General features: G+C 41.0%; 1 protein-coding gene across 2 annotated transcripts in view; it reads left to right on the top strand.

Annotated features, from left to right (window-relative positions):
• Nucleotides 1–27,730, top strand: part of phykpl (5-phosphohydroxy-L-lysine phospho-lyase) — a 92,543-nt gene that overhangs the window by 14,600 nt on the left and 50,213 nt on the right. For both annotated transcript variants that reach the window (XM_039773911.1, XM_039773910.1), the window contains exons 3-6: nt 2,995–3,154; nt 15,679–15,753; nt 18,667–18,754; nt 24,764–24,880. In XM_039773911.1, coding sequence (XP_039629845.1) covers nt 2,995–3,154; nt 15,679–15,753; nt 18,667–18,754; nt 24,764–24,880 — 440 coding nt within the window. The remainder of the gene's footprint in view (nt 1–2,994; nt 3,155–15,678; nt 15,754–18,666; nt 18,755–24,763; nt 24,881–27,730) is intronic.

A 27,730-nucleotide genomic window follows, 5' to 3' on the forward strand; every position in this document is an offset into this window, starting at 1 on the left:
GTTTAGAAACCTTACAGTTGCTTTATTTTGTGTCCAAGTGTAGTGACTCTTCAGCCAAAAGCGACTGTCATTGCAGCGTTTCCTTGTTAAAGTCGCAAGAAAAGAAAAAGATTCCAGTGAGCCAACAGATAGCAGGGATTCCGTTAGTTAGAGTGAAGATTTTGTATTAATCATTTTTATATAAATATTTGTGGGTTGTGAAACGAATCATCTGAGTTTCCATTATTTCTGATGGGGAAATTCGCTTTGATATACGAGTGCTTTGGATTTTGCTCGCTAACTGGGGTTCCAGTGTACTCCTGGTCTCAACTCGTTATGTGTATAAAGCACACCTGTCCACAGATTCAGTTTCTTCTGTTCCAACCTCACCACCACCACCGTGGGCAACGCCAAAGAGCCGTCAAAGGACGTCAGGCTGGAATGGGCTACAAGACCACCTGCAAGAAGTTTGGCGACAGTTAGTCAGAAATGGAAGAAATATAAAATGACCATCAATCACCCTCGGTCTGGAGCTCCATATAAGATCTCGCCTCGTGGGGTGAGGATGATCATTAGAAAGGTGAGGGATCGGCCCAAAACTACACGGGAGGAGCTTGTTAATGGCACCATTGGTGACGCACTACGCCGTCATGGAGTGAAATCTTGCAGCACCCGCAAGGTGCCCCTGCTCAGGATGGCACAGGTGCAGACCCCAAGACTGTTCATTTCTTTGTAAGTGAGCAAACTTACACATTCAGCAGGGGGTCAAATACTTATTCCCCCCCCCCACTGAATACCTCAAGAGGCACAAGCTGATGGTTTTGCCACAACCCTCACAGTCCCCCATATCTCAAAAGAGCAGTGCATGCAAGATGGCCCAAGAATCTCACAGAATTAGAATTACTTGGTATAAAAACCCCAAGTAAGGATTAAAAGACTCTTAGCTGGTGTGGACGAAATAGATAGATAGATAGATAGATAGATAGATAGAAATGAAAGGCACTATATAATAGATAGATAGATAGATAGAAATGAAAGGCACTATATGAATAGGATAGATAGAAATGAAAGGCACTATATAATAGATAGATAGATAGATACTTTATTAATCCCAAGGGGAAATTCACAGACCCGACAGCAGATGTGGTTATAAAGCAGCTTTATTTTTCAGAGTCACGGTGAGAAGAGTTTCAGAAAAGCAGACAATCAAAAGTACATGACAGCGTCAGGGCTCTTCTGAACCCCATCTGTTGGGTGGGGTCCAGTTTTATACCCCTAGAATGCGTGATTTAATATCATTATAAAATGTAACAGTCAACACTTTATTATACACAATCCTTGAGCCCCTTCAATGCCCCTTGTAAAACTTGATTTCTTGGCCCCTTTGTTATGCGCTCAGATGTAAGCTAAGGGACAACGTGATAAGGCAGACTGTGTGGAATGCTTAGACCTTGAGTCCTTTGCACAAATATTTTTCTGTTTGCTAAAACAAAGCATGCTGTTACTTGGTTTCGTAAAGCTTACTTATCAGACATGAATTAGTACAAGGGAACGAAGAGAACATTCGTCTTCCACATTGGCCGCAAAAACATTTCCAAGCTGTGCTACCGGCCAAAGGGTGTGTTACTAAGTTCTGACCATGTCGGGGGCCGAAACGTTTGCTTCAGGCCCTTTCCGTTTTTTTGGTATTTTGTACCTGTGAATGATGGGAATAAAATGTAATCTTGCTTAACATATTAAAGAGATGGATCATTTTTAACTTTATGCCTGTTGGTGATCAGTTCATCCTCTGCTCACTTAACTATTCATAGTAACAGTCATTTTAAGCAAGGGGGGGCCCAAACTTTTGCATACCACTGTTTCTTTATACACATACACAGTATGGTCTGAACACACACCAGAGTGACTGAAAAAGAAGAAAACGTTAAAGAGTGTGACTTGGCAATCAGAGTGAGGCCCTATCTAGGCATACAGTGTTGCTGTTGGTATAAAAGAGCCCCCCCGTGGCATTTCTTTTATACACTTTTGTTGCTCAGTGCTGCAGTGGGCTGACGCCCTGCCTGGGGTTTGTTTCCTGCCTTGTGCCCTGTGTTGGCTGGTATTGGTTCCAGCAGACCCCCGTGACCCTGTAGTTAGGATATAGCGGGTTGGATAGTGGATGGATGGATGTTGCTCAGTGTTGACGTGGCATGGTGTGCAGGATGTGCAGCATTGTTCATAATGACACTCAGTTTTGTTTTCATTCTCTCCTCCTCTGCATCCTCCAGGGATTCCAGAGTGTGCCCATTAACGGAGCCCGCCCTTTAAATTAGCTTGTGGGATTTGATGAGCCTCTGTTGAAGTGATGTTACCAGCCCAGCACACCACACTGGGCATCACAGAATTGTAGAAGATACAATACAATACAATTAATTTTTGTATAGCCCAAAATCACACAAGGAGTGCCGCAATGGGCTTTAACAGGCCCTGGCTTTTGACAGCCAAGCCTTGACTCTCTAAGAAAACAAGGAAAAACTCTCCAAAAAAATCCTTGTTGGGAAAAAATGGAAGAAACCTTGGGAAAGGCAATTCAAAGAGAGACCCATTTCCAGGTAGGTTAGGCGTGAAGCGAGTGTCAAATAAAAGTGGTCAATACAACACAATACACCAGATGTGAAGGATGTCAGTACCTGAAGGAGAGTCTGCTCGACCCTTTCTTATATAGTTCCTCGTTGTTACGAGATCAGTCCCACCGGTCATTGATGTGGCCCCCTAAGTATTTGTAGGACTGCACCTCCTCTACATCCACTCCCTGAATCGTGATCGGGTGTCAAGGATCTTTGGTGCGGTGAAAGTCAATAAGCAGTTCCTTGGTTTGATATTAAGTTTGCAGACAATTCATTTTGCACAAGCTTGTTGGGCTGTTGAGTGGCCTGTTGTCATCACAGTTGTCCTAACGTTCGAAAATAAATGTGGTCTGGAGTTCCTTTATGGACGCCTGCTTATTCTGTGTTGTGTTTTTGTTTCTTCTTAAAGTTGGACACAGTCATCCAGCTGTGGTTAAAGAGGCTTCACAACAGATGGAATTGCTGAACACCAATGCACGGTTTCTGCATGACAACATTGTCCAGTACGCACAAAGACTATCTGAAACACTCCCTGAGAAGCTGAACGTCTTTTACTTCTTAAATTCAGGGTAAGGCTCTTTTTTTGTATGTATAGTATGGCTAATCTAAGTTGGTCTTTTTGTTGTAACTAAGGCGACCGACTTTTAAGTTGACCACTTCTTAAGGCAATTCAATATGTAGATCAATTTGATACTTTATACAAACTCATTAATTTGGTTATATTGCATTTGAGCGGTATTACTTTAATACTCGTAGTTTCTGTTATTTTTGTGATGAAATTGAAACTTTTTTTCTATATTGAGGTCGCCCTTTTAAACCCCTGATATTTACTACGCGTGAGACAGTTGTACTCCATCAACATTAATTATTTCCAGAGACATAATTTTGTCTATTTTTCCAGCGCATCGCGCACAAAAGCAAGGGAACGATGGGAGCACCAGAACTCTGCTCACATCATGTCGCTTCGTACCGCAAGCTGCAAGTAGTAAGTCTGTGATAAGCGGAATACCGCTACGCTTTCCACTTACGGGACGGAAGGACAATCCCGACCGCTTTTATATAGTAAGAAAGAAGAAGAAGATATTGCACAGTCTGGAGTAGAAAATCATCTTTTACCTGGAAAAACGAAACTACAAATCTCATCATGCATCGCAAAATGGACGGGCGTGTGAAACTCAGCGCCACGTAGCACTCACGGGACAGAAGGACAATCCTGACCGCTTTTATATAGAAGGATTACACTTTCATCATTATTACAACTAATAACAAGAAATCTCTACGTATAAAAGGCAAAGCCCTCCCTGACTCCTCACTGATTCTCCCACTTTCCATATAGTTGGGAAGCTGACATTTCGTGTGCTCATTCCTTGCAGTGTACTTACAAAAGTTCGGTATGTTTCATGTCCTATTGCAACACCCAAGGCGGGCAAACGGGTGTACCCCCTAAACTATATATATAGATAGGGGAGACCCCTCTTTATTATCCAAAATACGTAGGAAGCCCAAATTTCCCACGCTCATCCTTTACGCTGTACTTACAAACGTTAAGTATTTTTCATTTTGCACCGTGCCCCATAACAAACTTTCGAAAATAACATCTTTTTGGCGGTTCTCACCATTATGCCGTAAGGAACTTTCGGAACTGACCTCTCCTTTTGGTGGTTTCATTCCTTATTTCCATTAACAGACGATTTATTTCACGGCAGAGACGCACAAAGGCCGCCCCCAGTCCCCCTTCCTTTTTCCGCACGGCCGCTGTCCGCGCACCTACCACATGATTTGCTCCCTGCCTATATACATTAACGACATCCCGCGCTCATGTGCCTCCTCACTCGCTTCCTTACTTTCCTCCACTGTTCGTTGTGCTCACTGCTCCCTTCTTCTTTACTCCACCACTTCAAGCCTGTTATTGTTGGCCTTGCTTCACGTCTTCCTGCTGGTGACTCCTGCGTTTTCGTTTACTCCACCGCTTCAAGGCTGACATTGTTGGGTTTCCTTACTTCCTCACGTCTCCCTCCTCATGACTCCTGCCTTTACTTTTACTCCACCGCTTCAAGACAGCTTGGCCATTTTACAGCCCGAGGGCAGAACTAGAAACGTCATTTACAAAGAGATCCTTACATCCTAAAAATGTGCATTTCTCATACACAACTGTTACAATCATAAATTAAACTCTGTACAATCATCAAATTCACTCTCAATACTAAAATAAGCCTACATTGACAATCATGTTACGTTATTTTTAAAATGTTTCCTTTTCTTTTTCATAACTTCTTTAACACACTACTTCTCCGCTGCGAAGAGCGAGTATTTTCCTAGTACAGTACTGGATAAAAAAGGATACAGCGGTTTGGATTATAGATGGATGGATGGATAAAGTGGTGTCAGAAATTAAATGGATGGAGGGACTTCTGATCCAAGTGATAGTGTAAGTGAACAGAAGTTAATGAGACCCTTCAGGGGATATTTTTTTTTTATTTTCTTTATTTCGCCTTATACAATTTCTCGTATTAGGAATTTGTTAGTTTTCGCATACCCCTTGGGGTCAGAGTGCAGGGTCAATTTCAGGTTAAGGGTCTTGTTCAAGGGCCCAGCAGATCTCATTTTTGGCATTTTTGGTCTCGAGTGGCTGGCCCATCTCTTTTGGCAGTGACTGGGATTCGAACCGGCAACTGTCTGGATACCAGGACAGATCCTTAGCCTCAGGGCCACCTCTCTGTTTCAGACAGAAAGCATTTATGATTTAGATTGAAGTATTTTATTAAATAAAAACTAGGAGGCTCGGTACGCTCGCCACCCCTGGCCCTGCACTACGCGCTAGCCTCTTTGCAGTTCTGTCGGTCGCGTATGGGGATGCAGTTGTACAGTTTGAACAGATTTTTATTTTCATGGGAATTGTTACATATGCATAATAGAACTATTTTACATTACAACGAGTAATTAACCATTTTAACAAAGAGTAAAACGTAATCATTTGAAAGTAAATGATGTTTCATGTTGCGTTAGAGTTATTTGTTGATAATACAATTTTGTTCTTTTTGGCTTTGAAATTAACATGCAAATACTTTTGAAACTTACACTTTTATTGTTAAACTTCAGTAAAAACAATTTTTTAATAAAAGTTTCGTCAATATCGCATTGAATGTTGATTCTGTGTTTGGAGTTACATCGTGACAACACAACGTATAACTGGCCGTGATTGAATTTAGTTTTCTTTCACTTTATTAAATAAAACAACATTTTCGAGTGTTTGTCTTTGAGATTTGTTAATTGTCTTTTCAAAAGCTATTCTAACTGGATATTGTTAATGTTTTAATACGAATGGCATATCAAGATCTCCTTTGTTGTCTAATGTTATCCTCTGAAGATGTACTACATTACCTTTCTTGGATACGTCCTTCTTTCTACAGTAATTTGTGTGGTGGAAGACCGGACTGTGTTGACAGTTGTAGTTATTCTTCGTGATATTGTAAGTTGATGTTTCATCTTCTGCACCATCACCAGCAACTGCTCCAGCATAGCTATTGATACGAATTTAACCAATTTGCCGTGCAACCGATCAACATTTTTGACTTTCTCACTGCTAGGATTGCTCATGAACTCATTTCTTCTGTTGATAACCCTTCGTGGTGAAATTCTTCAATAAGATTTGGACGTAATACGTCTACTTTAATTGGGAACTTAAAGTGAGGAAAACGTTAAAATTTATAAGAGCTGAGAGAGCAGAAAATATGTCTGTCAAAAGCATTTACACGAATGAGAGGTGAGAGGACCACAGGCGTGGTTGAAAATGGTTGAGAGGAGGGCTTGACTTGAAAAAAATCTCATGGCCAAAGTCTCAACTCGTGGGACTTGATAAAATCTTCCAAAAACTCTCGTCTCATCACAGGATTTTTTTTTTATTATAATATAGAGAAATGTAACTTTCTGTGAAAAGCAAGTCCACCACCCTGGTAATTGTTAAATATTTTTAATTAGTGTTATCATTAACGTCATGAGGTCGCTGGTAAGGGGTGTGTGGCGCTCCTGATATCTATGCAAAAGGACGAAGGTCCAAGTCTTTAGAGTCCTGGTGCTCCCTGTTTGTGAGACATGGACGCTATCCAGTGACCTGAGATGAAGACTGGACTCCTTCATGTGTGTCTCTTCAGAGAATCCTTGGGTCCTGTTGGTTTGACTTTGTGTTGCTCATGGAGTCCCGAATGAGGCACATGACCTGCATTGTGTGGGAGCGTCAGTTACAGCACTATGGCCATGTGTCGCGTTTACCCGAGGGTTCGTAAGATCCTCATTGTTGGGGTCCCGAGTGGCTGGACCAAGCCAAAGGGTCGCCCATGTAACACCTGGCTGCAGCAGATGGAGGGTCATTTCCGGAGGGTAGGATTGGACCACATGTCTCCCTGGGGGGTTCCCAACCGTAATCCTGAGTTGTTTCGCCGTGTAGTGGGTGCGGCAACGCACTGTACCAGTGCATGCTCCCCAACTTGACTTGACTTGTTATCATTAAATTAAAGTGAAATTCAGTAATTTAATAAGTAACACTGAAGCACTGAACTTTACAATTATTTGACCAGCAATAATCAACTGAAATGCAGTATTCTGGGTTTAAGAAGTTTTGATATTAATAGAAATTTCTTGAAGTGGTAGTTAGATTTCTATATGCTTACATGATTTAAAAGTCCACCCTCACTTTAAGGGGGTTGACTTATTTCCCCATACCTCTATAGGCTGACTGAGAGACAAATTGATGACATACAGTATATTCCATTGGGCCGTAGTAAACCCTAGTTTTGATGGTGGACAGCTACAAAGCTTTACTCAACCTTAGTCCATCTGTCTCCTTTTCTCTCATTTTCACTTCCTGTATATGCCGTATTTACGCGTGTACCACGCACACATTTTTTCCCAAAAATTAGTATTAGAAAATCAGGTGCGCGTCACACACGAGGAAATGTACTTCTGTAATGTTTACATTACGCTTGCTCTCACTCCGTCTCTCTCGCTCGCGCACTCGCGCTCTCTCTCTCTAAATGCTTCCTATGCAATCACAACGCACGTCGTACACGGGGCAAAATGATTTTCGAGATTTTCTTTGTAAAAATTAGGGTGCGCGTCTTACACGAGGGTGCGTGGTACACGAGTAAATATGGTACTTGTGGATAAGTCTGGCCTTGATTTTAAAATATAATTTCTGGTATTTTATAATGCTGGTCGTATAAGTCTAATGTGGAAAACTCACGCTATTGGTTTTACAGTTGTAAGTACACGAGGCCAGTGATTTGAACACTTATAAGATTGTACCAAAGTGTACTGTGCCATTGTGACATTCTTTTGAGTGATTAAAGTTAATAAACCGATAGTTATATCCTATATTGCATGTCTTTTTTGATACAAACAAATGTACCGTATATACTTGCGGATAAGTCGGGACTTGATTTTACTGTATAATTTCTGGTATTTTATAATGTTGGCCATATAAGTCGAATGCGGAAAACTCACACTATTGGTCCAAGAGATTATGATATGCTAACGTCCACCTGAGAGAGTAACCACTGAGCACACGGCCTTTTTTTGTGGGTGCGGCAATGTGTTCTATCAGTGTGTGCTCCTAAACTCTCGCTCTCTCTGTTTCGCCTGCGTCACTACACGGTGATACCCAAACTATTCTAAGGCAACGTTTGCACTGTTTTGTGTTTTTTGTATCTCACACCCTCATACACCTTTATTGTAATAGCATCCCTTATGTACGATGGAGCGTTCGATCAGAAGAAAATATGAAGCTGGTTTTAGATTAAACGTTGTTGAAATAGTGAAAGAAATTGGTAACTGGGCAGCAAGATTGGAGGAGGCAAGAAGATGTAAAAAAAAAAAAGAAAATGAAGTGTTGCATTTTTGAACGGGCGTATAAGTCTCGGTCTGATTTTATGATCAATTTTTCAGGTTTCAAGACCCGACTTAGACGTAAGTATATACAGTATTCTTTTCAGTTTTTTTCAGCTAGCTTTGGTATGCTTTCATATTCCTCTTGGGAATTACTGACTATTATAACTGGGCACCCTTAAAGGAATATTCCACCCCATCCATCCATCCATTTTCTAACCCGCTGAATCCAAATACAGGGTCACAGGGGTCTGCTGGAGCCAATCCCAGCCAACACAGGGCACAAGGCAGGAACCAATCCTGGACAGGGTGCCAACCCACCACAGGACACACACAAACACACCCTCACACCAAGCACACTCTAGGGCCAATTTAGAATCGCCAAGCCACCTAACCTGCATGTCTTTGGATTGTGGGAGGAAACCGGAGCGCCCGGAGGAAACCCACGAGACACGGGAGAACATGCAAACCCCACGCAGGGAGGACCCGGGAAGCGAACCCGGGTCTCCTAACTGCGAGGCAGCAGCGCTACCACTGCGCCACCGTGCCACCCTATTCCATCCCAAAATGATACTTTTTTAATATGTTACTTGTCCCATGTGTTTGTAGTGAGACTTACTAGCTGATGTTTAACGGAGAACAGAGATAACAACCTCTGATCATATGGGAACCTATGGTGACCAACGCTGGACAACTGTAAACAATTTCAAAAATGTGCATGAAAAAAACACTTGTGTCACATGTCTAGTCATCCAGTCGTATACTCATAGCGTGCAAAACACACACATTTTTTTGCTAACATATTGTTAAATAAATACCTTCAGAAAATGAAAATAGTCCACAAACAGGAAGTGCATTCTCATTATGATGCTCTTTTGAATTTTTGAAGATAGGACTCTTGACCAGTGAATGAGGGTGAAAGACAGGGCACTACAAACCACATTGTTTCTGGGTAGACCTTTCCTTTAAACATCCATTGCTGTCTATAAACCTACCAATCCAGGGCCCTCAAACAAGAATAAATGTATGATTAAGCTCCCTTGTTTATCTGACGACACTACCTCAGTGGCATGATTATACAATGAGCAGAGCTCATCCCGGCCAATACCCCCAGGCCGCCAGATGGAGCCCTTCCTGCAGCATGGAGGTGCCCCAAATTCCAGCAGGGCATCATGGACTGTGGAGTTTTCCTGTACAGCCCTGCTGGATAATGTCGGGGCCGCCAGGGGACACTGCAGGGAGAACCAGAGATTTGTATTTTCCATACAGCCTGGAAGTACGTCCCAGTCACATGGACAGAGGAAATGACGTACTTCTGGGTTGAAGAAGAGGAGTTTTTACCTGACCCAGAAGTGCTGGATAATCATATGGACTGATTGCTCAGAAGCACTTCCGGGTCATGGACTATAAAGGATTCTGGGAACTCCCAGACGGACGAACTGAGTCAGGTGAGTGACAACGCGTCTGGGAGTGGAGGATTGGTTATTGTTATTGTAGTATTGATTAGTGTTTATTGTTTAGTGTTTATTGTTTACTAGCAAAATACCCGCGCTTCGCAGCGGAGAAGTAGTGTGTTAAAGAAGTAATGAAAAAGAAAAGGAAACATTTTGAAAATAACGTAACATGATTGTCAATGTAATTGTTTTGTCACTGTTATGAGTGTTGCTGTCATATATACAGGACACCCTTGCCCCTAATAGCGAGTGTTACCTCCTTTGGCTGAAATAACTGCAGTGAGGCGGTTCTTGTAGCCATCTACCAGTCTTCGACATCGGTCTGAGGAAATTTTACCCCACTCCTCAATGCAGAACTTTTTCAGCTGTGAGATGTTTGAGGGTTTCTTGCACGCATACAGCCCTTTTCAAGTCACCCCACAGCATCTCAATGGGATTCAAATCTGGACTTTGACTTGGCCATTCCAGGACTCTCCATTTCTTCTTTTTCAGCCAATCTTTGGTTGATTTACTAGTATGTTTTGGGTCATTGTCATGTTGCATGGTCCAGTTCCGCTTCAGCTTTAATTTTCTAACTGATGGTCTCACATGTTCTTCAAGCACCTTCTGATACACAGTAGAATTCATCGTGGATTCTATGATGGTGAGCTGACCAGGTCCTGCTGCAGCAAAGCAGCCCCAAACCATGACACTTCCACCTCCATGCTTCACAGTTGGTATGAGGTTCTTTTCTTGGAATGCTGTGTTTGGTTTCGCCAAACATGTCCTCTGCTGTTGTGTCCAAATAATTCAATTTTGGACTCATCTGTCCAAAGAACATTATTCCAGAAGTCCTGGTCTTTGTCAACTTTATCTCTGGCAAATGTCAGTCTGGCCTCGATGTTTCTCTTGGAAAGCAAAGGTTTCCTCCTTGCACACCTCCCATGCAAGTTAAACTTGTACAGTCTCTTTCTGATTGTAGAGGCATGTACTTCTACATCAACAGTAGCCAGAGCCTGCTGTAGTTCTCGAGATGACACTTTAGGGTTTTGGAGACCTCTTTTAGCATCTTGCGGTCTGCTCTTGGGGTGAACTTGCTGGGGCGACCAGTCCTGGGCATGTTGGCAGTTGTTTTGAAAGCCCTCCACTTGTAGACTATCTTCCGGACAGTGGAATGGCTGATTTCAAAATCTTTTGAGATCTTTTAAATCCCTTCCCAGACTCATAGGCTGCTACAATCTTTTTCTGAAGTCCTCTGACAGCTCTTTTGTTCTCACCATGGTGCTCACTCTCACTTCAACAGTCAGGAGCACACCAAACTAAATGTCTGAGGTTTAAATAGGGCAAGCCTCATTCAACATGCAGAGTAACGATCTACTAATTATGTGCACCTGGTGTGATATACCTGTGTGAGATCTGAGCCAATTTAAGAGGGAATACATGTGAGGGTGTCCTATCTTTTCCTCAGTTAGAATAGGCATTTTTGTAGAATGACATTTACAGAAGATCTTGAAAAGACTTTTCTTCAGTTTTCTTTGTTTAGTTGGATTACTTTAATCTCTCTGTATTGTTGAAACGGAGATGAAATAACCATTTATTAAAAATGTTACAAAAACCACATGCTTTCAAAGGGTGTCCTAATGTTTTCACATGACTGTATATATATATATATATATATATATATATATATATATATATATATATATATATATATATATATATATATATATATATATATATATATATACACATACATATCTACATATATACATATACACACACACCTAAACATATACATACATATCTACATATATACATATACCCACACCCACACCCACATCCACACCCACACCCACATACACATACACATACACATATATATATATATATATATATATATATATACATATATATATATATATATATATATATCTACATATATACACACATACAAATACACACACACACATATATATATATATATATATATATATATATATATATATATATATACACCCTTTAAGTGCGAGCAGCTGTTGCTGGGGGTGGCAGAATCCATGAAGGAAGAAAAATGAAAAACATTATTTGTACAAAATCTTAATTTATTTATCCATTCCTAAATACAAAGTAATTAAATGGACAGGCTATTTTGTATCAGTGCAATACGCTGATTGTTAAAACAGATGACTCCCGCTCTTACGTGCACTTAGTGCTGCGTGGGTATTATGAACTGTCGTATCTGTTCAAGTTCTATCTAAATTTTAAATATAAGTAATTTTTATTTAGTCGACAGAAATATCTTTTGTAGGAATGTAAATTAAATTTAGTCATCATTGCATGAATTTTTCTTCACCATAGAAATTTAAAGACTAAATTCAACTTACATTCCTACCAAAGATATTTATGTTGATTAAATAGAACCTACTTATATCCAAATAGAACTTGAAAAGATATATTTTTTCTAATCTGATTGCGCATTTTAGATCGACTTGACGCGCACTACATCGAGCCCGCATGCTATTGTGCTCTGGCCTATTGTGCTCTGGCCTGCCTACCTCAATAAGTCACCGTCGCTTCTCTCTTACTTTTTTACCGTTCATTTAATCATGGCTAGTCACAAAAAAATAAGAAAATGGAAGGAGGATTACACTGAGTATGGCTTTACCAAAACAATTATTGATGGCGAATAAAGTATCCATTATTCATAAAGCTTCAATTGGTGATCTGTCTTTCTGCGTTAACCTCATATCTTTTCATACTTCTTCTCAAACCAAGGGGGTGCGAAATCGGGATCGTCCGTCACAGGGGGTGCGAGGGTAAAATGAATCGGGAAGCGCTGATATATATGTATGTGTGTGTGTGTGTGTATGTATATATATATACTGTATATTGAAATAGTTTTACTGTCAAATAATGCAAACAGTACGCGACACGTGTTTCGCCCTAATTCTGGGCTCATCAGGTATACACACTCACTGCACCCCCTCTCGGGAATCGAACCTCGGCGCTAGAGGCAAAGCCTCTCGTGTAGCGTCACGGCGTGTGGTTCGTTTATTTGACAGTATGTAGATCGGGGTATATATATATATATAGCAAAATACCCGCACTTCGCAGCGGAGAAGTAGTGTGTTAAAGAAGTTATGAAAAAGAAAAGGAAACATTTTAAAAATAACGTAACCTGATTGTCAATGTAATTGTTTTGTGACTGTTATGAATGTTGCTGTCATCAAGGATTTGATTATCATTATTTTTTTCAATCAGGTTTGACCACAGGTTTGGATACGTTGTGTTCAAGTTACATTCCGTGTTTGTCAACCGTTGTAAAGATAACACGTTTCATTCATCGATTCCTTTCTTACTGCATCAATAAACAGCTCATCTTCCTCTTTATCTGAGACGTGATACACTGCATGCACGTTTTTTTTTTACACTGCCTTCTTTTAGCTGGACGTTGACTTTTTCCACCGTGTGCTTTGTTTCCGCAGTAGCTGCACTTATGAATATGCTTGTATGCGTCACTCGCTTCATATTTTTTTGCTGCCTTCTCAATTGTGTAATGCGTTTTTTGTTCAGCTTTCTTTGGAGCTCTTCCTTGTTCTCTACGTACTGTGTTCACAGTCAGTTCACATGAGCCGCTCGGTGTACATGCATTGAAGGTTCTCAGCTGTGCCTGTGCCATCTCATGTGATGTCCACGGCTTTATTTAATGTTAGCTAAGACCCGGCACTAAAGGTTTCTCTCGCAGTTTCGCTGAGTTTGTGCCAAACACCACCCTGACCATCTCATCTTCGTCTGCATAAGCACAACCCTTCACCCGCGAATATTTAGCGGCAGCGTGTCTATTGGATTGCTGCTGACTGACGGCCTTATGTGGGCAGGCACTCAATTAGGTGGGAGGCGTGACGATGAGGGACGCAACTCCGCCTCACACAGCGAGCGAGCTGCAGGCTATGGCTGGTATGTATGTACATAAGTAGGTTCCAGTTATGACCGTTACGCGTAGAATTTCGAAATGAAACCTGTCCAACTTTTGTAAGTAAGCTGTAAGGAATGAGCCTGCCAAATTTCAGCCTTCTACCTACACGGGAAGTTGGAGAATTAGTGATGAGTCAGTCAGTCAGTGAGTGAGTGAGTGAGGGCTTTGCCTTTTATTAGTATAGATTGTGGAGTGGAGGGTGCTTTGTGCACATTATTACATTAATAAAGTCAATTATTGGACTTTTACCTGGTGTCTGGCGTCTGGTCTGAGGGTTCAAGAGGACGACAGCACCCCCTATCTGTCACACTGGAAAAGAGTCCTAGTCGCATCTCCTACAGCACTGTGGTGTGATTAACCACTGGCTAAAGGTGTTTCAGGACAACAGGTGATTTATAGGATGGCAAGCATCATTCATGGCGGCCTCTCCATTTCTTCTTTCTACCTCTGCCTCCTGTGAGTCAGTCCAGATACAGGCCTTTATTACAGTTGGTGTCTCTACTGTAGGTACCTAAAATAAATCAAGAGTGGATAATTCAATACAAAGGACTCTGTAATACTGTATAGTGGGTGGAAGGGGATGATGGGACCAAAATGCACCCTTGTACTTAGACCAGCATACGAGGGCCATTCAAAAAGTTTCTGCACTTTTATATTTTCATTGGAAACGGTGAAGACGGGAGGGAGGGAAGAGTAGTAATTGGGCATTAAAAAGTTGATACGACGCTGGGAAAATTGCATCGCAAATGAAGGTAACTATGTAGAAAATAGATGTCATTTGTTTTTAAAATTCTTAATAAATAGAGTTAAAAAAAGTGCAGGAACTTTCTGAACATCCCTCATATTTTACACAATTCTGCCTGTGAAGATGTTTGAATTTCTTATCTTAGACTACTCATGAGGTATTTTTTGCATCCATCCATAACTGTTCTTCCTTTTTATGTCATTTGTTTAAAGCATGTCATGGATTTAGAAGCAACAGACAAATTGCAAAAGCCAGTTCTGGAGGCTGGCCCGGACACAGACAGGCAGACACGTTCATTTCACCCCACACACCTTTATTTACACTATTTACAAAGTTCATAAGTGCCACACAAGTCCCCAAAGTCCTGGCCACACAATGCCTTACTTTCCTGTTCAGGCCATCTCCTTGACTCCTCCAACAAGCTCAGTCCGCTCCGCTCCCGACTCTCACCCTGAATGAAGGGAGGCGGCCCCTTTTATCCACACCCGGATGTGCTCCAGGTGCTTCCCGGCAATCTCCCGCCGACACGCCCCAGTGTGGCGTAAGTGCCGGCTCCAGGTGTCCCTGCTCCTCTTCACCCCCAGCACTTCCTGGTGTGGCAGGTGCTGAGGTCCAGGGCTCCAAAGGCATGGAGGCACCCCCTGGCGGTGACCACAGGCCCCTATAGGGTGGAGCTTCAAAGCTCTGTACCCGTGGCCCCCAAAGGAACCAGGGCGGCTGCCCCCACGTGGTCTGAAATGGGCGCACGCCCTCTTCCGGTCCTCCAAGGCATCCCGGCCGGATCGTCGCCCCAGGCATCCCTGACAATGCATACACACACAGTCATTTATGTGGGATCAATTTAGAATCCATCTTCTGAAGTCAACCTGTGCAGATGCCACTAACATATATGGGAGTTTCGAGCTTGTGAGGCAGCATCACTTTCCTTGTGAATGTCAATTAGTCAGATCTTATTTTATATAATGCCTTTCCGAGCAAACACAATCACACTTTTTATATTGGAGTACAGTGTAACACAAATGATTTGATACCTTGAGCCTTTGTTTTCTTTCATCCTAGTTCAGAAGCAAATGATCTTGCCCTCCGTTTGGCTCGTCAGTACACACATCATAAAGATGTCATTGTTTTGGATCAGTAAGTATATCTTACACTATTTTTTTAAATTTCAATTTCTGTAAGTGTAATCAGAATATAAGTTTAATATATCACTGTGCCCTGTGCAAATATTTTAAATCTGCTTTTCTTTTCTTCTCACATGTACAGCTAACACAAAACCAGACTTAGCACAGAAGGGCTCATCATTTAGAATTGCTAGGCAAGCATCTTAAGACAAGACAAGTTAAGAACAACTGCAAATGGGCAACGTGCACTATGTCTGTGCGTTAGAGTCAGCATGCCTCTCTTCTGGACATGGAGAAAGAGTATATATGTGAATTTCCCCTTGGGATTAATAAAGTATCTATCTATCTATCTATCTATCTATCTATCTATCTATCTATCTATCTATCTATCTATCTTATAGTGCCTTTCATATCTACAGTGGGATGCAAAAGTTTGGGCAACCTTGTTAATAGTCATTATTTTCCTGTATAAATCGTTGGTTGGTACGATAAAAAATGTCAGTTAAATATATCATATAGGAGACACACACAGTGATATTTGAGAAGTGAAATGAAGTTTATTGGATTTACAGAAAGTGTGCAATAATTGTTCAAACAAAATCAGGCAGGTGCATAAATTTGGGCACCGTTGTCATTTTATTGATTCCCAAACTTTTAGAACTAATTATTGGAACTCAAATTGGCTTGGTAAGCTCAGTGACCCCTGACCTACATACACAGGTGAATCCGAGTATTTAAGGGGGTCAATTGTAAGTTTCCCTCCACCTTTCATTTTCTCTGAAGAGTAGCAACATGGGGGTCACAAAACAACTCTCAAATGACCTGAAGACAAAGATTGTTCACCATCATGGTTTAGGGGAAGGATACAGAAAGCTGTCCCAGAGATTGAAGCTGTCTGTTTCCACAGTTAGGAACATATTGAGGAAATGGAAGACCACAGGCTCAGTTCAAGTTAAGGCTCGAAGTGGCAGACCAAGAAAGATTTCGGATCGACAGAAGCGACGAATGCTGAGAACAGTCAGAGTCAACCCACAGACCAGCACCAAAGACCTACAACATCATCTTGCAGCAGATGGAGTCACTGTGCATCGTTCAAACATTCGGCGCACTTGACACAAGGAGATGCTGTATGCGAGAGTGATGCAGAGGAAGCACAAACAGAGCCGCTTGAGGTCTGCTCAAGCACATTTGGACAAGCCAGCTTCATTTTGGAATAAGGTGCTGTGGACTGATGAAACTAAAATTGAGTTATTTGGGCATAACAAGGGCGTTATGCATGGAGGAAAAAGAACACAGCATTCCAAGAAAAACACCTGCTACCTACAGTAAAATATGGTGGTGGTTCCATCATGCTGTGGGGCTGTGTGGCCAGTGCAGGGACTGGGAATCTTGTCAAAGTTGAGGGACGCATGGATTCCACTCAGTATCAGCAGATTCTGGAGACCAATGTCCAGGAATCAGTGACAAAGCTGAAGCTGCGCCGGGCTGGATCTTTCAACAAGACAACGACCGAAACACTGCTCAAAATCCACTAAGGCATTCATGCAGAGGAACAAGTACAACGTTCTGGAATGGCCATCTCAGTCCCCAGACCTGAATAGAATTGAAAATCTGTGGTGTGAGTTAAAGAGAGCTGTCCATGCTCGGAAGCCATCAAACCTGAATGAACTAGAGATGTTTTGTAAAGAGGAATGGTCCAAAATACCTTCAACCACAATCCAGACTCTCATTGGAACCTACAGGAAGCATTTAGAGGCTGTAATTTCTGCAAAAGGCGGATCTACTAAATATTAATTTCATTTCTTTTTTGTGGTGCCCAAATTTATGCACCTGCCTGATTTTGTTTGAACAATTATTGCACAGTTTCTGTAAATCCAATAAACTTCATTTCATTTCTCAAATATCACCGTGTGTGTCTCCTATATGATATATTTAACTGACATTTTTTATCGTAACAACCAACGATTTATACAGGAAAATAATGACTATTAACAAGGTTGCCCAAACTTTTGCATCCCACTGTATCTATCTATCTATCTATCTATCTATCTATCTATCTATCTATCTATCTATCTATCTATCTATCATATAGTGCCTTTCATATCTATCTATCTATCTATCTATCTATCTATCTATCTATCTATTATATAGTGCCTTTCACATCTATCTATCTATCTAAAGCCTTGGAACACGGCACTAACACGGCCTGGTTATATAAATGTGATTTTTTTTTTGTTGTATGGATTTTCCTGATTTTTGGTTCACACTGTGAAAAGATTGGACAGACACAGGAAGAGGTTTGGGGGCAGCTGCCTGTATACTTGAATTAGGCTGCCAAAATTGAAATGTTGGATCCATAGAACAGGTCTCAGCAGACTTCAGTCCAACAACAGAGCAAACATAACAGGCAAAAATGGCGGTTTTAAAGCCAGGCAGGGAAGTGATGTCACTGGGGCAGGAACCGGAAGTGACATCCTCCAGTCTAGGCGAAATTTCCCATGGTTGGTCTGCTGATGAAAAAGAGGGAGGATTAGTGCACCCTGCCACCCTGTGGTCCGGCATGGAATTATCCCTCTGTGAGCCCTTCAGCTACCTCCAATGCACACAACACGTATTTCCACACTCAAAATCTTGCAAAGTTTTATAAAAAAGGCCTTGGATGTTAGGATGAAATTGGTTTAAATCTATTTATTACTGTCAAGTGACAAACACATTATTTTATTTTTATTGATATTACTGCATTAGCATGCAGGTTTGTATTAGTAATCCAAACTCCACTGGTGTCATCTTCTTGGTCTTTATGTTTCACTGATGCTTTTATGCTTGATTTAATAACTGGAATGTTTTATGTAATTTCATTTATAGTTTATATTAAGTTCTATAAAAATAAAAGTAGTTTTTTAACATTCTGGATTATCTTTTAAAGCGCATATCATGGGAACCTTACCTCACTAATTGATATCAGCCCTTACAAATTCAGAAATCTTGATGGCCAGAAAAAATGGGTTCATGTGGTAAGTGTAATTATACGTGTCTTCATTAAGTTGCCATTTGAATTCTCCATTTCACTATGTTTGCTGATTCAAAAAAGGGGTGCATTTGGGGACTTTGTTAACTGCTTAAAAATTGGAATATTTTTATCTTGTGTTTCTTTACTTCTTCAGAGATACAGAAATAGTGCCCTCCATAATGTGTGGGACAAAGACTTTTTTTTTCTTGATTTCCCCCTCTGCTCCACAGTTTAAAATTACAAATCAAACCATTCAGAAGTGATTAAAGTGCACATTGCAGACTTTCATTTAAGGGTCTTTGTGTACATTTTGGTCACACAACACTTTTTCTACACATTTCCCTCATTTCGGGGCACCATAATGTTTAGGACAGTTGGCGCCACAGGTGTTTGTGACCCCTCAGGTGTGTTTCATGGCTTCATCAGATACCTCTGCTTGCTTCTACCCTATGGAGTCTGTAGTTGCCATTGTTCAATGTGAGGATAAGAGATGTGTGCCGATTAAAGTAAAAAAAAAGTCATTATGAGGCGAAAAATAAGAATAGACATCTGTAAAACCTTAGGATGATCTAAATCAACTGTCTGGAATATCATGAAGAAGAAAGAACACACTGGTGGGCTCAGTAATCGAAAAGGGACTGGTAGGCTAAGGAAGACCTGCACTGCTGATGACAGAAGAATCCTGACTATGCTAAAGAAAAAGCCCCAGACACCTGTGCGACAGACCAGAAACAGTCTTCAGGAGGCCGTAAATGAGTCTTAGACGACTGTCAGCAGAAGACTTCATGAATAGACATACAAAGGCCACACTGCAAGATGCAAACCACTACTTAGCCACAAATAAACAGGATGGCTCTTTACAGTTTGCAAAAAAATACTTCAGTGCCTGTAGAACTCTGGGAAAAGGTTTTGTGGACAGACGAGACAAAGATGAACCTTATCAGAAGGAATATCAGGGGCAGTGTGGAGGCAAAAAGGAGCTGCCAAAGATCCAAAGCAGACCACCTCATCTGTTAAACTTGGCAGTGGGGGTGTTATGGCCTGCATGGCTGTCACAGGTCCTGGCACATTTGGTGATAGAACTGCTAAGGGCAGTGGCACAATGAATGTTGAGGTTTAGGGAAATATCTGATCTGCTCAAGTTCCAGTAAAGGTGTTCAGACTCATTAGACAGTGCTTCATCTTACCACAAGATAATGATCTAGACATACTGCTGGGGCAACACAGGAGTTTATCAAAGCTAAAAAATGGAAAATTCTTGAATGACCAAGTCAGTCATTCGATTTCACTCCAATTGAGTAGGCCTTCCATATGGTGAGGACAAACTCCCCGCAAACAAGCAGGAGCTGAAGATGGCTTAATTAGAGGCTTGGCAGAGCAACACCAGAGAAGATCCTCAGCACCTGCTGATGTCTATGAATTGCAGACTTCAAGCAGTCATTACATGTGTGGGACATGCAACAAAGTTTTAAATACGACGACTTTAATAGACCTGCCAGTGCTGTGTCCCAAACATTATGGTGCCCTGAAATGGGGGTACCATCTAAAAAAGGTGCTGTCATTTCTACATGCTGGGACCAAAATGTACACAAAGACCCTTAAATGAAAGTTTGCAATGTGTCGTTTAATCACATCGGAATTGTTTGATCTGTAATTTTAAACCGTGGAGCAGAGGAGGGAAGTCAAGGAAAATGCATCTTTGGCCCAAACATTATGGAAGGCTCTGTATCACATTTTTGCATATTAACTGTGTTTGTAACATTGGGGCGTGCACGGTGGCGCAGTGGTAGCGCTGCTGCCTCGCAGTTAGAGACCTGGGTTCGCTTCGGTCCTCCCTGCGTGGAGTTTGCATGTTCTCCCGTGTCTGCGTGGGTTTCCTCCGGCGCCCGGTTTCCTCCCACAATCCAAGGACATGCAGGTTAGGTGGATTGGCGATTCTAAATTACCCCTAGTGTGTGCTTGGTGTGTGGGTGTGTTTGTGTGTGTCCTGCGGTGGGTTGGCACTCTGCCCAGGATTGGTTCCTGCCTTGTGCCCTGTGTTGGCTGGGATTGGCTCCAGCAGACCCCGTGACCCTGTATTCGGATTCAGCGGTTAGAAAATGGATGGATGGATGGATGTAACATTGGGTCATATTAAGGCATCATGGTTATAAAATAATGTAGTTACATCAGGGGTACCCACACTTTTTCGGCTTGCAAGCTACTTTTAAAATGACCAGGTCAAAATGCTCTACCTACATCAAAAACGCTATATATATATATATATATATATATATATATATATATATATATGTATGTATACACACAGTGGTACCTTGCTATACGTCCGCTTTGGAATAAGCCCAACTTGGTATACGTTCTGTCTGGACGTGAAATATTTTGTTTGGTATACGACCTTTGTTTGGAATACGACTTGCGTGCTAGAGCACCGCGCGCTACCCTTGTTTACCTCTCTCGAGACAAAGCCACGACTGCCCACGGGCGTCAGAACACGCTATAACTCTCTGTGAATTTTCATGTGATTTTCTGTTTTTTCGTGTAAATTTGAATTGATTGTTGAAAAATATGAAGGTGGCATGCGTATCCGGGACATGGCTGTTGCATACCGTTTGCCGAGAGCGACGGTATCTACGATTGTGAAAAGAAAAAGACGTTATTAAAAAGTAAAGTGAGGTTACATTTTCATTTATTTCATCTAATTGCTTTTGTATTTATGTATTTTAGTATTAAGCAGTGTTTAAATTATTTTATACATCCCCATCAATGTATAATATGCCAATAACAATAGGATTTTTTTTCATGGGAGCGGATTAATCATTTTCCCATTATTTCTAATGGGAAAAATTAGCATGGTATACGTCCTGTTTGGTATAAGTCAAAGGATCTAGAACGGATTAAGGACGTATACCGAGGTACCACTGTGTATATATATATATATATATATATATATATATATATATATATATATATACACGAGGGGGGACCCAAAAATAACGGGAAATATTTTTAAAACATGTTTAATTTAATTTTCTGTACAAACTACAATTAGTCTCCTTCAAAGTACTCTCCATTGGCGGAAATACACTTATCGAACTGTTTGTTCCATTGTTCGAAATATTTTTTAAATTTATCTGAAGTAATGCCCATTAATGCTCTGGTCGTTTCTTGTTTTACCTCTTCGACGTCAGCAAAACGCCTTCCTTTCAAGTCTTTTTTCATCCAAGGGAACAAAAAGAAATCACACGGAGCTAAATCCATTAAGTAGGTGGGTGGTTCAGGGTTGTCATACCGTTTCAATAACAATAGTTTCTGCAACACTTTTTTCAAGAAAAAAACACAATTTCACTGCCGCGCGTTGCTCACGATAATCGGCCATCGTAAAAAAAACAACGCTTGCACAAAACTACTTTTACAAAATTCACTGAACACAAGCACAACCTTCCAGACTGATGGCACTTCAGTTGTTTGAATTGTGAGGAGTGTAACTAGATCTCCCTAGTGGCCAGTACCAATCTAACAACAACAAAATTCCGGTTATTTTTGGGTATCCTCATATATATATATATATATATATATATATATATATATATATATATATATATATATATATATATATACATACATAGTATCAGAGGTGGGTCGTAACGAGTTACATTTACTCCATTACATTTACTTGAGTAACTTTTTAAAAAAAAATTGTACTTCTAAGAGTAGTTTTACTGCACCATATTTTTTACTTTTACTTGAGTACATTTGTGAAGAAGAAACGCTACTCGTACTCCGCTACATTGGTCAACACTCGACTCGTTACTTTTTTTCCATTAGATAAAGTCTGACAGACAATTTTCAGTCTGCTGTGTGTAGCGTAAGCTGTCAAGTTGCGCACGCGCCTTCCATTGCGTCTCCAGCTCTGACGCGAGGTTTTCGATGTTCCCCAAATCGAGGCGCTGCAGCTTTGAGGACAGATGTTGCATTTTTCGTTTGAAAGCATTAACTGAGCTGATCATATTGACCATATTGGTTTTCTCTTTTCCTTGCAGCTGTAAATTAAGCTCATTCAACGTGTTGGTCAGATCGGAAAAAAAATGCCAAGTCTAGCGGCCATTGATCTTTATTAAGTTGCTCGTATTCTGCATGTTTAATGACGAGAAGAGACTCCTTTTTCTCCGGCCAGGAGTCTTGAAATCTCAGCAGCAATTTCTCCCTAGCCATCTGCCTCATCGCACGTTTGATCACGCATGCAGGATGACCAGTGTGTTAGAAGAAAAGAGATCTCAGACTGGCCACCCTGTATGTCAATCAAGTGGCAAATGCCATAAGGAGGATATATGATAGATTAACATTTAAAAAAAAAATATTTGAATGCAATGTGATCTACCTGCACAACCTTTCCAATCTACCGGTCGATCACGATCGATGCATTGGGCACCCCTGAGTTACATGTATTAGTAGAGTACATAAATAATATCATAAAATGCTGTTAAAAACTTACTTAGTTGATCAATTCTTGCTGTGTCTGACAACTCTAAATGAAGCCTCTGTGTGTATTTGTGTGTGTGTGTTTGGTTGTGTGTATGACTGGGCACTCTGATCTGATGCCTAATCCAGGGTTGAGTCCTGCTTTACACCTATGATGGGCCCCGGCCACCGGCACCTAGAGAATGATATCCATTTGAGAAAGTTCTGTTGGGTTGTATTACAATACATTTTCTATAGCGAACCAAATCCCTAGGCACTTTACAAATGTAGAGAGATATTACTAATATTGTTTATATTCATATACAGGGAGATTCACTCGAAAGAGGCCCAGAATATTCTGTAATAACTCTCGCTAGGATGAAGCAATCTGAATGAAACAACGTGCAATGCGCTCCTCATTATATGGAGCTTTCAACAAGCCGGGATGCCCCTGCGTCAGAGCAATGAGTCAGGTGCCGGACAGCCGTCGGGATGCATACCGCCCGTACCCCTTCACTCAGTCATTTGACGTCTCATCAGGATGATGGTGTACAGTATTGAGCAGTGTGTCTTCATGCTGCGAACCTATTGGGTCACCAGTTCGTTTAAGCGATATCAGAATCCAGAAATGGATGATCGTGAGTTAATGGAAGATGGAGCAATGTGACAGACTTCAGCAGGGAGCATGGCAGACATCGAGTCCTTCTTCTGCAACAGGGGTAATTTAAGGCCGCCACGGTTGCCTGATCTAACACCACCAGACTTCTTCCTCTGGGGTCTGCTCAAAGGAAAAGTCTATTGAAACAAGCCTCGCACTGTGGAGGATTTGACCGAAAACATCCAACATGAAATTCCAGCTATTCCCCCCCCCCAAGACGCTTGCCGATAAGTTCAGGAACATGGAGCCCTGCGTCAAAATGTGTCTTGCAGAAAATGAAAACCACTTTCTGCATCACATGTAATGCAATCGATTACACATACGTCAAGGTATAGAGCAGATTTTCTTTGGTTCAGACTGCTTCATCCTAACGAGAGTTATAACAGAATATTCGGGACCACTTTTGAGTGAATCTCCCTGTATTTTTACAACTAGAGCAAAGACAGGCAAAGTGTGTTACTTAGGTTCACATTAGGAGTCAGAAGTGAGAATTAATACTACAACCCTTGAGTTTAAATACTTATGACTTCCGATTAGTCCACACTGCCTGCCGAGCAAAGAAGAAAACTACAAGAAGCAAATATGGATTAGGATTTAGAGGTTCATACTGTTCTTAAAGGCAATGTATAGAGGCAATGCAACTTGCTAATAAAATATTGATTATGTTGTTAAGAAAAGTGTTCAGTATATAAAATAACAAACATTTTGCTGAAAGTCTATAATACTTTTACTCGGGCTGCTCTGGTCACTGCAATACACAAAGGCAAGCAATCGAGTTCACCTCTGGACTGAAGAGCATGTCCTGCTTGGCAGAATCCTTCTCTTTGACCAGACTTGTGATGATGACATTAATGTAGCATGTGCAATAATTCTGCTTCTAATTTGGTTTTATTACAGGCCCCACTGCCTGACACCTATAGAGGAAAATATCGAGAAGGTCACCAAAACGTGGCCCAGGCCTATGCAGATGAAGTGAAATGCCTGATAGATAATGCTGACAAGAAAGGCAGAAAGGTAACTCAGAAACTCTTACTGGATAAAACGTACAACATACTTTTAGCTGAAATATTCCAATGTGGGCATATGTGTGTTCTTGTACTTCACTATCTTAGAAAAACAAAAACAGCCGATCTCCTTCATGCTTTCCTTGTTGCTGATTTGTAGGCTGCTAAATCATTTTAGATGTGTGGTATACCAATATATGAGAGAGACGGTATAAATTAAAAGTGAATACTTGAATTTGCTAATTCTAAGAGGGGTTTCACTGAGGTTGATCAGACAGTCTCAGGGAAGGTCAAAACTTAAATCAAATTCCAGATTAAAAAAATAACATAAGAAATTTCACAAAAAGCCCATTTGATTAGCTAATAGCTATGCTCTCCCAAATCTCATCCAGGTTCTTCTTAAAGGTTTGTCAAGGTTTCTGCTTCAACTCCATCTCTCGGTAGTTTGTTTCAGTTTCCCACAACCCGTTGTGTTAAGAAGAGCTTCCTGGCTTCAGTCCTAAATGCTCTTCCAGTTCATTTCCATTGATGTCCTTGAGTATGTGGTCCAGCCTTAAGCTGAAAGAATTCTGCTGGATCTACTTTATCAATGCCAGTACCTGGAAGAGGTCCCCTCTGTGTCTCCTCTGCTCCAGACTAAACAGTTACATGCTTCTCAAAGTGCTTACAAAATGTCAATTATCTTTTCATTCAACACCATGCCACAAGACTCACCAACAGTTTCAGCCCCTGGTGCCATTAAACTGTTAGCTTCCATACAGTCTGTTTGACCGATTACCTGTACTACCAATTCAGTGTTATCAAGTGGGCCCTGGAATTTAGTTCTTTGAAATAACTAGGGGGCTTCGGCCAAACCCCGTGTTTGATTTTCCGGATACACACTTTTAAATTTTTTTTTTCTTTGAATTGTTGCTATTTCATTAGTTTCACTTTTATTTCAGAACTTCTGTCAAAACAATATTTGGAATCTTTCGAGTCCCAATGTGCTGAATCTTTTTAATGAGGTCCATGAGACGTGTGTTTAATGACTTTGTACCCTAATTCAGGGTAGGTTTCTCTGTTTGGAATTTCAGCACAGACAAAACGATCTTCATCACCAGCAGTAACCAATAAATGCATGTGAGGTAAACTCCATTTTTGAAATTCTCTGACTTGAACTTCAAAGCCTTACAATATTTACATACTTCTGACATATCACCTGTGTTCATACAGTGGTGTGAAAAACTATTTGCCCCCTTCCTGATTTCTTATTCTTTTGCATGTTTGTCACACAAAATGTTTCTGATCATCAAACACATTTAACCATTAGTCAAATATAACACAAGTAAACACAAAGTGCAGTTTTTAAATGATGGTTTTTATTATTTAGGGAGAAAAAAAAATCCAAACCTACATGGCCCTGTGTGAAAAAGTAATTGCCCCTGAACCTAATAACTGGTTGGGCCACCCTTAGCACCAATAACTGCAATCAAGCGTTTGCGATAACTTGCAATGAGTCTTTTACAGCGCTCTGGAGGAATTTTGGCCCACTCATCTTTGCAGAATTGTTGTAATTCAGCTTTATTTGAGGGTTTTCTAGCATGAACCGCCTTTTTAAGGTCATGTCATAGCATCTCAATTGGATTCAGGTCAGGACTTTGACTAGGCCACTCCAAAGTCTTCATTTTGTTTTTCTTCAGCCATTCAGCCGCTTCAGCTTGAGTTGACGAACAGATGGCCGGACATTCTCCTTCAGGATTTTTTGGTAGACAGTAGAATTCATGGTTCCATCTATCACAGCAAGCCTTCCAGGTCCTGAAGCAGCAAAACAACCCCAGACCATCACACTACCACCACCATATTTTACTGTTGGTATGATGTTCTTTTTCTGAAATGCTGTGTTCCTTTTACACCAGATTTAACGGGACATTTGCCTTCCAAAAAGTTCAACTTTTGTCTCATCAGTCCACAAGGTATTTTCCCAAAAGTCTTGGCAATCATTGAGATGTTTCTTAGCAAAATTGAGACGAGCCCTAATGTTCTTTTGCTTAACAGTTTGCGTCTTGGAAATCTGCCATGCAGGCCGTTTTTGCCCAGTCTCTTTCTTATGGTGGAGTCGTGAACACTGACCTTAATTGAGGCAAGTGAGGCCTGCAGTTCTTTAGACGTTGTCCTGGGGTCTTTTGTGACCTCTCGGATGAGTCGTCTCTGCGCTCTTGGGGTAATTTTGGTCGGCCGCCACTCCTGGGAAGGTTCACCACTGTTCCATGTTTTTGCCATTTGTGGATAATGGCTCTCACTGTGGTTCGCTGGAGTCCCAAAGCTTTAGAAATGGCTTTATAACCTTTACCAGACTGATAGATCTCAATGACTTCTGTTCTCATTTGTTCCTGAATTTCTTTGGATCTTGGCATGATGTCTAGCTTTTGAGGTGCTTTTGGTCTACTTCTCTGTGTCAGGCAGCTCCTATTTAAGTGATTTCTTGATTGAAACAGGTGTGGCAGTAATCAGGCCTGGGGTGGCTACGGAAATTGAACTCAGGTGTGATACACCACAGTTAGGTTATTTTTTAACAAGGGGGCAATTACTTTTTCACACAGGGCCATGTAGGTTGGGATTTTATTTTCTCCCTAAATAATAAAAACCATCATTTAAAAACTGCATTTTGTGTTTACTTGTGTTATATTTGACTAATGGTTAAATGTGTTTGATGATCAGAAACATTTTGTGTGACAAACATGCAAAAGAATAAGAAATCAGGAAGGGGGCAAATAGTTTTTCACACCACTGTATATTCCATCTCTATTAGCCTTTTCGTTATTTCTCCGAGTAATAATTTCTCTTTCTTTGCACTAATGCGATCTTTACTTTCTTTATTTTA

This window comes from Polypterus senegalus, chromosome 13, assembly GCF_016835505.1.
Source record: "Polypterus senegalus isolate Bchr_013 chromosome 13, ASM1683550v1, whole genome shotgun sequence".
Classification (NCBI taxonomy): domain Eukaryota; kingdom Metazoa; phylum Chordata; class Cladistia; order Polypteriformes; family Polypteridae; genus Polypterus; species Polypterus senegalus.